The sequence below is a fragment of the Thalassophryne amazonica genome, chromosome 3 (genome assembly GCF_902500255.1).
Source record: "Thalassophryne amazonica chromosome 3, fThaAma1.1, whole genome shotgun sequence".
In the NCBI taxonomy this organism is placed as follows: Eukaryota; Metazoa; Chordata; class Actinopteri; order Batrachoidiformes; family Batrachoididae; genus Thalassophryne; species Thalassophryne amazonica.
The window spans coordinates 131,996,626-132,011,240 of record NC_047105.1 but is presented as its reverse complement, the minus strand read 5'-3'; the positions used below and the strand labels follow the sequence as shown (position 1 = coordinate 132,011,240).

General features: G+C 42.3%; 1 protein-coding gene across 3 annotated transcripts in view; it reads right to left on the bottom strand.

Moving 5' to 3' along the window:
- trnt1 (tRNA nucleotidyl transferase, CCA-adding, 1) overlaps positions 1–12,658 on the bottom strand; it is a 45,392-nt gene extending 32,734 nt beyond the window's left edge. For 2 of the 3 annotated variants that reach the window (XM_034167450.1, XM_034167451.1), the window contains exons 1-2: positions 11,896–12,658; positions 4,565–4,758 (exon numbers count right to left, since the gene is read on the bottom strand). In XM_034167450.1, coding sequence (XP_034023341.1) covers positions 4,565–4,758; positions 11,896–12,025 — 324 coding nt within the window. In that variant the 5' untranslated portion in view covers positions 12,026–12,658. The remainder of the gene's footprint in view (positions 1–4,564; positions 4,759–11,895) is intronic. The other variant, XM_034167449.1, reaches the window with a different exon arrangement.
- Positions 12,659–14,615: the final 1,957 nt, after the last annotated feature.

The window sequence follows — 14,615 nt, the reverse complement described above, 5'->3', positions numbered from 1 at the left end:
GGCTTTGATTGACTGTGTCTTTTCCTACCAAATGTATTGGCTTTTCCACCAAAGGATAATGGGAAAAATAATGTTTTTTCTTTTCCCATTGTAAATTCTCCAAACAGAGAGAAGGAAAGTGAGAAAATCCACCCGATCGCGCCCTGATCAAGGGAGCGGCGCTCCACACATTACCATAATAATTCAGCAAAATGCCTGGTGAAAATTAGTAATCAATATTCAACTTTTACTGGGTCTCAACAAAATTTAAAAAGTGGTATGTAGGTTGAAATCTGCACTTCATCAAACATTCAAACTGAAACTTAAAGTGTGGGGAATTTGATGGGCGGACCGCTGAATGTGGTTATGCAACTTTTGGCATGTATTCGCGTCAAACGACTCCAGATGGTTAACTAAACTGACGAAACCAACTGAACTACAAAAACACAATAAATCAACAACACTAACAACACTGTTAAACTAACATGAACCACAATAACATTTAAAACCTCAAAACCCCGAACTCCCAAGGTGCATTGCAGCACAATGTCCATTATCAACTGTTCAGCTAAAATTGCTAATTTCTCCAAAAATGTGTGTCCTATCAACTTTCTGTTTTTACAGCGCTCATCCTTGACCCAAAATACATAAGTACCAAATGGCAAATGTCAGCTCTCCCTGGTTTTTGCATGGTCAAAGCCATACACACACGCAGAGACCACTTGGCTATTATAATATATACAGTGCAAAGCTAACTGAAAAGTTAACTTTTATAAAGAATAAGCCGCTCAAAAATTGAGCAGAAGTTACCTCAAACCGCTAACTTTTAGTACTGACTCGGTCGCGGCCACATATGTCAGCCTACTGATAAGCCAGTTTCAAGTTTAATTTCCGCAGGGGCTGTTGGTTCAAACACACAAAATGAATGCACGAAAAATAAATAAATAAAAAATAAAACCCCAAACAATGTCATCATCTTTAACAAAAGGAGTAAATCGCAGTATTAGAAGTGAGTTTATCTCAATATTATATATTTATAAACCGTTAACGGAGCTGCGTTCACAAACACAAAACGAACTAGGGTTGAGTATCGAGAAACGGTTCTTTTCGAGTATCGTTAAGAAATGATTCAATCCACCGATCTCAAGAGTCTTTTTGCTTAACAATTCCCTTATCAGTCCTTTAGAGCAGCCGTTGTTTTTGAGGGTGTTTGTCTGGAAAATGTTCATTCCTCTACGTTGATTACAGACCCTGCAGGGGCTCTGTAATCAACCAATTCTGCAGCGCGACACCACTATGAAGCGTGAACTAATGAATCAATGCTTTGATCCACTAGCTCATTGGTTCTTTGATTCACTACTCTTCAGAAACGGCAAGTCCGTTTCTTAACTCCTCTCAAAGCCATTAAAATATTGTGTCACTTTTGTGTGGATTAAAGTTACTAACTGGGACTCATGTCTTGGGGCAGTCAAGAAATGAGAATCGTCCTCCCTTCCGTTGGCACAGCTCCAAACGCTGAGTGGCTCTCTGCTGAGAGAGTCCGGTCGGAATTAATAACTTCAAAACGAATTGCCGCTTTAAATAAAATGACACCTCTTACAAACGCTGTACTACAGACAAGAAACTACAATCGACTAAAACGTTTTTTACCCTCCCAAAATGAGACGTCCTGTGTTCTTTATGAATTACATCCTGACGTGCAGCACAGCCAGCTGCAAGAGAATCAGCTCAGATGTATGGAAAGACATTCATGCCAATAATGTCTGAAAGGAAATGCTTTTGACAAAAACTAGAGATTTTGTTTATTTTTATTTATGTCCAGAGATCAAGGATCCACCATGTAGAGTTTAAGGATCCACTGACCAATTTCATATTTATTTACTTGAAGACTCAATAAAATGTTGTTCAATTTCAATTTAATTGGCTTATAAAGTGCCAAATCACAACAAAAGCCGTCTCAAGGCGCCTCACAGAGAACAGTTCAACATAAAAAAATTTAAATAAAATAAAAATTTAAAAATTCAAATACATAATTAAAACCAGAAGTAAAAGAATAAAACAGAAAAAAAATAAAAACTATTTACAAGAAAGAGAATAAAAATAGTAGAGGTGCACCAATCAGGATTTTTTTAGGCCGATCACCGAAATTTTGATCGGCCGATACCGATCAAGGCCGATACCGATCAAGTACATATTTGGATCATGCCCAAAATAATAATAAATTAATATATAAACAGAAGAAACAGAAGAAATATTACAATTTGAAAACAAATGCACCCGAACATGATGACAGCTGCAAATGCGTAATGCTAACTTTTAACACTGAAAATGCCGTAGACATGCTAACGTGTTAGCATCGCTCCCGTTTTTAAGTTATAAAATACATCTATCAACTGTTTCAGAAGACCATAACAGGTCGGTTTAACATACAAAAAAGTAAATAATACTCACACACGTATGCTCTTTAGGGTTTTAGCAGGGGAAAATTAAGCGAAAGAAAGAAAGTATAAACGAAGCAAAAGGCTCGAAGCATTGCTTCAATCTGCGAACCACTGGTTCGATTGGTTCTAGGTTCAGAGCAAAGCCGCGCTGCAGAAAAGTTGATCACGGACCCGCTGCAGGGTCTGTAATCAATGTAGAGAAATTATCATTTTCCTGACAAACACACCAAGCGCTCCCTGCGCTACTGCCTGCACTGTTGTGATCGGTCCTTTTGATCGGCGCATTTTGCCGATCACCGATCAAGGCGTGATCGGCCGATAATGATCGGTGGCCGATCGATCGGTGCACCTCTAAAAAACAGGCTTTAAGTCTTGACTTAAAAATGTCCATGGACACTGCCTGCCTCACGGTCGCAGGAAGACCGTTCCACAGAGCGGGTGCATGATAAGAAAAAGCTCTTTGACCCGCTGACATAGAAAACCTGTAAAGCCTACTTTTAGTACACAAAAAAATTCACAAGAGGTATCGATAAGGGAATCGATAAGGAATTGGATTGATAAGCGGAATCGATAATGGTATCGATAAAATCTTATCGACACCCATCCCAAAAATGAATGCATGAGAAATAAATACAAAATAAAGCCTCAAACACTGCCATCATCTTTATAAAAAGCAGTAAATTGCAGTATTAGAAGTCACAGTTTATCTCTATATTATATATTTATAAACTCTTAAAGCTGCATAAACCACTCATGGAGTTGCATTCTCAAACCCAAAACCAATGCACAAAAAAATAAAAATAAAAAATAAAATCCCAAACATGGTCATTGTCTTTATAAAAGGCAATAAATCACAGCATTGAAAGTCAGTTTATCTCTATATACAACCCCGGGCAAAAATTATGGAATCACCGGCCTCTGAGGATGTTCATTCAGTTGTTTAATTTTGTAGAAAAAAAGCAGATCACAGACATGACACAAAACTAAAGTCATTTCAAATGACAACTTTCTGGCTTTAAGAAACACTATAAGAAATCAGGAAAAAAAATTGTGGCAGTCAGTAACGGTTACTTTTTTAGACCAAGCAGAGGGGAAAAAATATGGAATACCGCCACGACGCGCGGAATTCCTCCGCACGTCTGTCTCAATGTGCCGACAAAGTGATGATGTCCACGTCTTTTCACAATTCCTGTGCTAGTCAGATGACGTCCCGGATAAAACACAGCGTCCAGTTTGGAAATGAATGGCACATTCCACTGTTACAGGAGTTTTTGTCATGGAAAGAGGAGCGGAGGCTTAGCGCGCGCGGCGGTGCCGCATGGTGCACAGCAACGCCGTGATGAAGCCTCACGGGACATGTTCTGGCATGTCCAGGCACATCCACAATTTCTCGGATAATCACTCGATGGAAAAGCCACCGACAGCTGTCTGAACGCCATCTCAAAGCCGTCCTGTGAGACCAAAACGGAGGTGGTTTTGTCTCGCTCCAGTAGCGAATCCATCGTGACGCGCGAAGCCTCCGCTCGGCTTTCCATGACAAAATCTCTTGTTAAAAGTGAAATCTGCCGGAAAATGGTTGATGTCCAGCTCTTGTGATAACCAGAGAAAGTGCACACGACGGTCCAGATCCACAGAGCCATCCGTTTAGAAATGATCCGGTGATTTGTGTCTCTCGATGGCGGCACGGAGCGCGGCGCGCCGAGCGTCCTTAAAGCCGTCCTTAAAACTGTAGTAACAGTCTTTATTCTCTGTGAAGCCTGTAAAATTTTCACCGAAAGCCAGATAAATTTTTAGAATGGTTTCCAGGTGCCAGTCTCTAACAGTTTCTGAAAAAATTCTGATGGAAAAAAAGCCCAAATCATTCCACCATTTCCTGACAATGAAAATCCACCGAGGGGGTGGACCACTCCTCACTCAAAGCCTGCTCACAGGCGAATGACGCAACCGACAGGCGTGGAAAAACTCACGCATGCGCACGAGGGTTCAAGCTTGTCTGACGCAATCACACATGATTCAAATCCATATGGTTTTTGAAAAAAATAAGGTCGGATACTTTTCTAATAGACCTCATATTTGCAGTTTGAAACAATGGCACCTCAGGCTTGGTGAGACTGTGTGATCATTATTATTGTACAGTCACTTACTCTTGCTGTAATGGTGCCGTGCTTCTCTCCCTTATTGTTGATCATCCGGATTCCAGCACTTTGGAACATGTCCTTCATCTCCTCTGGTGTAGCTGTGGTCGCAAAGTCCACATCCTCTGGTCGCTTTCCAGACAGCAGGTCCCGCACAGCACCCCCTGCTATCCTCACCTCATATTGGTGCTTTGCAAACACATCTGAAATGCCAAACACACAAAATCTGACCTTCCAACTGATAACAACCAGCCTAGCATGAAACAAAATGCTGTTGTACTGAATTTCTTGATACACAAACAATGGAAAGACAGCATGTGCCAGTGTATAGTGCATGGCAAAATTAACATGGAAGAATTCTACTAGCTCACCTGTAATCTCTTTTAACTTTCCATATTTATGTAACAACAGTGAAAAAGTGGTAGACAAATTACTAAAATCTTTTATATGGACAGACCCAGTAGAATCAGATGTCTATATTTTAATTTGTGACATTCCACAAACAATCTTGGCAACTGTCTGGTCCTGTATCATCCTGGAGTAACAGTACCTTTGGTAGAATTTGCATCAAGGCGATGCAAACTCATCTTTAATTTTATGAAAACATGATTAGGGATGGTTATTGGTAAGATTTTAATTGTTAGATACCATTATCGATTCCGTTTATCGATCTGGTTCCATAATGATTCCCTTATCGATACCTCTTGTGAATTTTCTGTGTACTAAAAGTAGGCTTTACAGGTTTTCTAAGTCAACAACATTTTATTGAGACTTAAAGTAAATAAATATGAAACTGGTCACTGGATCCTTAAACTCTGGACATAATAAACTCTACATGGTGGCTCCTTGATCTCTGGACATAAATAGAAATAAACAAAATCTGTAGTTTTTGTCAAAAGCATTTCCTTTCAGACATTATTGGCATGAATGTCTATACGTCTGAGCTGAGCTCTTACAGCTGTGCTGCACGTCAGGATGTAATTCATAAAGAATGCAGGACGTCTCATTTTGGGAGGAAAACAAAAACATTGTAGTCTATTGCAGTTTACTGTCTGTATTACAGCATTTGGAAAGAGGTGTCATTTTATTTAAAGCAGCAATTAGTTTTGAAGTTACTGATTCTGACCGGACTCTGTCTCGGCAGAGAGCCGCACAGTGTTTGGAGCTGTGTCAATGGAACGGAGGACGATTCTCGTTTCCTGACTGCAACAAGACAAGAGTCCCAGTTAGTGACTTTAATTCACACAAAAGTGACTCACGATATTTTAATGGCTTTGAGAGGGGTTAAGAAGCGGACTTGCTGCTTCTGAAGAGCAGCGAATCAAAGAACCAACTAGCCAGTGGATCGAAGCACTGCTTTATTGATTCACGCTTCAAAGTGGAGTCGCACTGCAGAAACAGTTGATTACAGAGCCCCTGCAGGGTCTGTAATCAACGTAGAGGATTGAACATTTTTCCGACAAACACCCTCAAAAACAACAGCTGCTCTGAAGGACCGATAAGGGAATCGTTAAACAAAAAGACTATTGATGTCGGTGGATCAAATCAATTATTAACGATACCTGAAAAGAACCGGTTCTCGGTATGCAACCCTAAACTTGATTTTGGAGTACACTATGGTTTATCATCCGTCTTCCATCCACGGTTAGCAGCCTGAGACTGCTTTTTTAAGCTGAATTATCTATTTTTTTCTCTTCGTCTTGTTTTCTCTCTTCCCCCTTTCCCCCTTTTTTACTACTACCCCCCCCCCCAGTCCCTTTTGCCTCATCATCTTCCGAGATCAGACAAAATTGCATGTGTCCCTTGGTGCTACAAAATTAACATAAAAGAATACTTTTTAACTGTGAATTTCTGGTTCCAGGAGTGCTGGGAAGCAGAGGTTGGATGTGAAAGAGCCAGACCAGGTGAACCTGTGTCACCTACCAAACGATCCCCCCCTAAAAATCAGTCCGCCCTGCCTTCACTGTGCATGCGTCACTGATTATCACCTCGTTTCTGCTTCAAACTGCACTCCAGTCATCATCTATCTCAGTGACAGATATCTGAAGCTTTTGTACAACAATTAGCCCCTTCAGCGCGAGTCTGCTGCGGCCACTTACGACCCACCTAGAGCATCAGCAGCACCTGTACACCTGGTGCTGCTGACACAGCCGCAGGCTCCATCCATGGTGCTTCGCTTCAAGTGGCATCCTGCATACCTCAAACAACGCCTCCTGTACTAGCATCTAAACCAATCAAACCCCACAAGTCTCTGAAGCCATGTGCAGCATGCAACATCCCACACTGTAGTGGGCAGCGCAAGAGATACACAACATCCAAGAGAAAACTGCTGGAAGCAGTCAGAAGATTTTCACATCCTACCTGGCAACTAGAAAATCAGTTGCTTCTGGGTTTGAAAGGGTCGGGTACATTAAAAAAAAAAATGGGCATTACCTCAAATATTTCATAACAAACAAAACTAAAGAAATTCTACCCTGCAAAACATTTGTTGAGCAGATTTCAAAAAGATATAGATAGATATTGTTCATTTTGTTCCTCTCTCCCAGAAACTGTACCACATCTTTTTTGGCATTGCTCATTTACCAAGAGCTTTTAGAAAGACATTACCCATTTCATAACAACCCACTTCTGCAAAATACAATAGAAAATGAAGTTTATATTATTAATCTACTCATTATTATGGCAAAGTTTTACATACACATTAAATGTAAATTCAAAAAAAAAAAAAAAATTCTTTATCTTTTATAAGAAATTGGAAATTTATATGAACAGTATTGAACCCCGTACAAATACAAAGGCTGTAAAAACATTATCAGCATGGACACACTGTATGAACTGTACTTAATTTGTCATTTTATTTATTTATTTTTATTATTGTTACCCCCTGGCAAATTTTTGTTCAGTTATGTAAATGAACTGTATGTTTTGTGCAACTTTTCAATCAATAAATATATGTACTTCCGTGATCCACTTTACCATCAAAGGTAAGGGTAAAGTTTGTGTTTTTTTAGATTAAACAATGCACTATAATCTTTTAACATGTTTACTAATAGAAGTTCTTATTACCTGGAAGTAATAGTGTTACTGAATGAACTCTTAAGTTGTACCAATATTTTTCTCAAGCCAACTGAGATTTTCTTGTCTGTCAATTGTTTCCAGTGAAGTGGACGAATTTGTCAGATGGCTGGACACAGAATGAAAGAAAGAAGGAAGACAGTTCTGGTGGTAGGTGGGGCTCACTTAAAACGGGGGTATACTGGCATGAACTATTACAAATGAAAATTATGATGCCCATGAAAGTGAAAGATGGAGAGTTTATCGGATATATTAATGCTGAGCCTCTTTTTGCATGCTAATGTCTCGGTGTCTGTCTCTCAGGAGGCTCTGAGATGAGTCTGAGGAACTACTTCAGTGATGTCCACATAACTTGATGCTCTTCCAGCATTTTGGATCAGCGCACGCACGCGTCTGTTTTAAGCTTTTATTTTGATTTAATAATGTAAAAATAAATCTAAATATCTGCCTCCAGCATTGTCTTTGTTTATCACCTTGTTCAAAACTTTCAAACTGTCTAGTTGTAGATCGAGAGAACACAGTGACCACACATATGATTACATTAATTCTCTAAGCTTAACTTTTTAAAGGTTTTTGGGTACATTTAACCTTTACGATTATAGATAGGACCTGAAGTACTACTTTTTGTGCAAAATGCTCCTCAAAGTGTTGCCAGTTACTTTTTACTACCGCAGTGGTTGGCTCTCACTGCGGTATTGTATCACTTCCTGTTCCGGAGCACAGCTGTGTTTTTCTGTATCTGTTAGCTGTTTAATCTGCGCAGTTAGATTGATCTAGTTACCTAGATAACGATTTGTTTCACAGTGTAATCTTCACGTGCCTTAACTAAAGCACTCCCTCTGCTGAATCACCTCTAAATTATTTACACATTATTCACTTTGTGTGTTTTTAGGAATCCGCTAGCTTAGCGCAGCTACTAGCTCTTAGCCGGTTTAGCATGGCGGCTTCTCCTGTCTCTCCCGCACTTTTCTGCTCTGGGTGTGAAATGTTTAGTTATTCCTCTGCCTCCTTTAGCAGTAATGGTACTTGTAATAAGTGTAGCTTATTCGTAGCTTTGGAGGCCAGGCTGGGCGAATTGGAGACTCGGCTCCGCACCGTGGAAAATTCTACAGCTAGCCAGGCCCCTGTAGTCGGTGCGGACCAAGGTAGCTTAGCCGCCGTTAGTTTCCCTCTGGCAGATCCCGAGCAGCCGGGAAAGCAGGCCGACTGGGTGACTGTGAGGAGGAAACGTAGCTCTAAACAGAAGCCCCGTGTACACCGCCAACCCGTTCACATTTGTAACCATTTTTCCCCACTCGACGACACACCCGCCGAGGATCAAACTCTGGTTATTGGCGACTCTGTTTTGAGAAATGTGAAGTTAGCGACACCAGCAACCATAGTCAATTGTCTTCCGGGGGCCAGAGCAGGCGACACTGAAGGAAATTTGAAACTGCTGGCTAAGGCTAAGCATAAATTTGGTAAGATTGTAATTCACGTCAGCAGTAATGACACCTGGTTACGCCAATCGGAGGTCACTAAAATTAACATTGAATCGGTGTGTAACTTTGCAAAAACAATGTCGGACTCTGTAGTTTTCTCTGGGCCCCTCCCCAATCGGACCGGGAGTGACATGTTTAGCCGCATGTTCTCCCTGAATTGCTGGCTGTCTGAGTGGTGTCCAAAAAATGAGGTGGGCTTCATAGATAATTGGCAAAGCTTCTGGGGAAAACCTGGTCTTGTTAGGAGAGACGACATACTTCCCACTTTGGATGGAGCAGCTCTCATTTCTAGAAATCTGGCCAATTTTCTTAAATCCTCCAAACCGTGACTATCCAGGGTTGGGACAAGGAAGCAGAGTTGTAGTCTTACACACCTCTCTGCAGCTTCTCTCCCCCTGCCATCCCCTCATTACCCCATCCCCGTAGAGACGGTGCCTGCTCCCAGACCACCAATAACCAGCAAAAATCTATTTAAGCATAAAAATTCAAAAAGAAAAAATAATATAGCACCTTCAACTGCACCACAGACTAAAACAGTTAAATGTGGTCTATTAAACATTAGGTCTCTCTCTTCTAAGTCCCTGTTAGTAAATGATATAATAAGTGATCAACATATTGATTTATTCTGCCTTACAGAAACCTGGTTACAGCAGGATGAATATGTTAGTTTAAATGAGTCAACACCCCCGAGTCACACTAACTGCCAGAACGCTCGTAGCACGGGCCGAGGCGGAGGATTAGCAGCAATCTTCCATTCCAGCTTATTAATTAATCAAAAATTCTTGAAAGGGTAGTTGTAAAACAGCTAACTGATCATCTGCAGAGGAATGGTCTATTTGAAGAGTTTCAGTCAGGTTTTAGAATTCATCATAGTACAGAAACAGCATTAGTGAAGGTTACAAATGATCATCTTATGGCCTCAGACAGTGGACTCATCTCTGTGCTTGTTCTGTTAGACCTCAGTGCTGCTTTTGATACTGTTGACCATAAAATTTTATTACAGAGATTAGAGCATGCCATAGGTATTAAAGGCACTGCGCTGCGGTGGTTTGAATCATATTTATCTAATAGATTACAATTTGTTCATGTAAATGGGGAATCTTCTTCACAGACTAAAATTAATTATGGAGTTCCACAAGGTTCTGTGCTAGGACCAATTTTATTCACTTTATACATGCTTCCCTTAGGCAGTATTATTAGACGGCATTGCTTAAATTTTCATTGTTACGCAGATGATACCCAGCTTTATCCATCCATGAAGCCAGAGGACACACATCAATTAGCTAAACTGCAGGATTGTCTTACAGACATAAGGACATGAATGACCTAATTTCCTGCTTTTAAACTCAGATAAAACTGAAGTTATTGTACTTGGCCCCACAAATCTTAGAAACATGGTGTCTAACCAGATCCTTACTCTGGATGGCATTACCCTGACCTCTAGTAATACTGTGAGAAATCTTGGAGTCATTTTTGATCAGGATATGTCATTCAAAGCGCATATTAAACAAATATGTAAGACTGCTTTTTTGCATTTACGCAATATCTCTAAAATTAGAAAGGTCTTGTCTCAGAGTGATGCTGAAAAACTAATTCATGCATTTATTTCCTCTTGTAATTCATTATTATCAGGTTGTCCTAAAAGTTCCCTGAAAAGCCTTCAGTTAATTCAAAATGCTGCAGCTAGAGTACTGACGGGGACTAGAAGGAGAGAGCATATCTCACCCATATTGGCCTCTCTTCATTGGCTTCCTGTTAATTCTAGAATAGAATTTAAAATTCTTCTTCTTACTTATAAGGCTTTGAATAATCAGGTCCCATCTTATCTTAGGGACCTCGTAGTACCATATCACCCCAATAGAGCGCTTCGCTCTCAGACTGCAGGCTTACTTGTAGTTCCTAGGGTTTGTAAGAGTAGAATGGGAGGCAGAGCCTTCAGCTTTCAGGCTCCTCTCCTGTGGAACCAGCTCCCAATTCAGATCAGGGAGACAGACACCCTCTCTACTTTTAAGATTAGGCTTAAAACTTTCCTTTTTGCTAAAGCTTATAGTTAGGGCTGGATCAAGTGACCCTGAACCATCCCTTAGTTATGCTGCTATAGACGTAGACTGCTGGGGGGTTCCCACGATGCACTGTTTCTTTCTCTTTTGCTCTGTATGCATCACTCTGCATTTAATCATTAGTGACTGATCTCTGCTCCCCTCCACAGCATGTCTTTTTCCTGGTTCTCTCCCTCAGCCCCAACCAGTCCCAGCAGAAGACTGCCCCTCCCTGAGCCTGGTTCTGCTGGAGGTTTCTTCCTGTTAAAAGGGAGTTTTTCCTTCCCACTGTAGCCAAGTGCTTGCTCACAGGGGGTCGTTTTGACCGTTGGGGTTTTACATAATTATTGTATGGCCTTGCCTTACAATATAAGGCGCCTTGGGGCAACTGTTTGTTGTGATTTGGCGCTATATAAAAAAAATTGATTGATTGATCACCGGAACCAGGAACAAGTACCGGGGGGGGCAGGGAGTCATGTGCCGTTCCCAAGAGGTCTCCCATCCAAGTACTAGCCGGGCCCCACAGTAACTTCTGAGACCTGATGGGATCAGGGTGACGCAGGGCAGACTGGCTGCAAATCACTAGATGTCGCTGTGGCGAAGTGTTCCGCAGAGTGCCAGGAACAGACCGAAAATTTTACTGAATTCACCTGCCTCGGGCTCTTACGCGCGCCTTTTAGTTGTAAATGACGTGCAAAAGGCGAAGAGGGAAACAAATGGATTACAGAGTGAGAATGTTTCTGACCTGCCAGCGCTTTTAGTCCGTCGGTGAACACGGACTGGAACTCGGTGGACTGCAGCCGCATGGTGAACAAGCTCCTCCAGGAGATTCCGCTTCTCCAGAACACTCCAGCAGACAAAGTTCTGACCCACATACGGGCACAGAACACAACTCGGTACACACAACAACCTCTTCTCGGCTCACCAAAAACACAGAACTCCGCACAGTAGATTTCACACAGGAAGTACTTCGATACCACGCGGCTACTGACCAATACCGTGACCCTTCGTCACCAACAGGAGGCGGGGTTTAAAGAAGTAACGCAGCCAAAGATCGTCTAAGATATATCACTCCTGATAGATGCAAAGAATCTTCTGATTACAGACACGTGATTATTTATTTTAATAATTTGATAGGGATGGCACTCATTAATCAACAGATAAAGCAACAATAACTATAAAAGAGCCAGAGTTATCCCAGTGACTAATTTTCCTCTGCTGTCCTTAACCAGATGCTAACGAGCGGAGCGGCACGAAGCTCGCTGTATGGTAGACGGAGGCACAAACCGGAAATGGCACAAAAATTCAGCCCTTGTGGAGAAAAGGCCACAAACCGGCGGGCGAATTTGCTAAACGTACAATGATAGGTGTAGGTTCTTCTGCTGTTCACCTTCTAGTCAATCAGAGGCGAAAAGGGCGGAACCTTCCCCTACCATACTACGTTTCGCAAATTCGCCAACCGGACTGTCGTTAAAAAGCCACAAACCGACGGCAGACGAACATAGACATTACAAAAGGGAGTAGACGCCGCGTTGGTTGCCGAGTCGCAAGAAATGCGACCGCCATCTTCTTCTTCTTCTTCTTTTTATTTCCGGCAGACTAGGCACGGCTAGTGCATTGCTGCCCCCCACTTGTCAGAATGTGCACCTAGAAAACACAATGAATTATCTGCCCTACACTTTATTATAGCACCCTGTGCTCCTCAGAAAGTTTATCACTGCCATTGCCCTCTCTTTAGGGGAAACTCCTTGACCTAGAATGGTCCTTAGGGAAAAGGTGTTAATTCCCAATGATGTAAGCACACAGAACATATCTTTTCTTTGCTCTCCATAAGCAGGACAATGCAAAATAAAATGAGTCACGGTTTCAGGGACATCACAAAATTCACAAAGGCCATCTTTGTGTTTTCCAATGAGAAACAATCCACTAGCCAACCCACAATGGCCCAGCCGGAGACGTGTCAGCTTGACATCATCCTGCCGAGAGAGGCCAGATCTTATAATGGTGCCATTAACTGAAGGAACAATACCATATGACTTCCTTCCCCTAATTTCAGCATCCCACATTTGCTGCCACTGCTTTCCTATGGCATCCATAACAAGAGAGCGACACTCAGTTCTCCCAAAAGGCACTTTAAAATGAACACTCACTTCTTTTAAGCTTGCCTTAGCGAGGCCATCTGCAATTTCATTGCCTTCAACTCCAACATGAGCCGGCACCCACAGAAAAGCCACGTCAAAACCCACCACCTCTAACCTGTATATTGTAATCAAAATTTCACCAATAATGTCTGGTCGAGTTTTACAACCCTCACCTCCTTCCAGGGCCATCATAGATGACAAAGAGTCAGTGCAAATCACTGCACTCTTGACTCCACTTTCCTCAAGCCACCACAACGCCCACAAAATTGCAGTTCATTCAGCTGAGAAGATAGACAGGCCGTCCGGAAGGCGGTGACTCTGTTGAAGGTCAAGATGGGGTACATAATGTTGTGAAAGTGTAGTGACACGGACCCACAACAGGGGGCGTAAATGAACGGACAATGGAAGAGTCAAATATGAACACTTTACTGTTGTGAAAAGCACAACCAAACACAGCAGATTACAGAATATGTACAATAGTCAATTAGAAAAGGTGACGTGTGGGCAGGCTCGAGGATAGAGGACGTCTGTCCTGAGAAGAACCGGAACCACACGATTTCCTCCGCCACCGAACCTGGAGAATACTGGAGCCGCCAAATCCCGAACACCCCAGGTGGCCACTGTCTCCGCGTGTCGGATCTGGTACTGCTGGCGAGGAGCAGAGACAATCAGATGTGGGTGTGTGAACACCCAGTAACAACAACGGTGGGAATTCCACCTCCACCTCTAACACACACTCATGCAGTGGCTGAGTAACCACTTATCTGGATATGCAGGCTGAGAAGGTTACCTCCTAAGGTAGACGATATCTCGGCAACGAGGTGGAGATGACGTCCGGTCTTTATGGAGTGGGATGATGAAGTGTAGATGGGTGACAGCTGTCAAGAGATAATGAGTGACAGCTGTCACCCCCGGCTGTGTCCGTGGCGGCAGCGCCCTCTCGTGCCTGAAGCCCGCACTTCAGGCAGGGCGCCCTCTGGTGGTGGGCCAGCAGTACCTCCTCTTCTGGCGGCCCACACAACATATAAAACCCAAAACCAACCTTGTTACTATTTGGGTCCTTAGAATCATCTGTGAATATTCTAATTACACCATTCCAATTATTTCCAAGATGGAGACTCACATGAGATGCCAAGCTTTCCTTGGACCCATTCTTTAACAAATGACTTATTGTCAGATCAATATTTGGCTCACGCCAAAGCCAAGGAGGAATCTGGGGCCAGAGCACAGGGGGCACAATTCCCTTGTTATAAAAGGGAAGTTCCTGGATATGATTCTTTACGCAATGCAAATAGGGTTTCTTTACAGTCTTACTCACACCCTG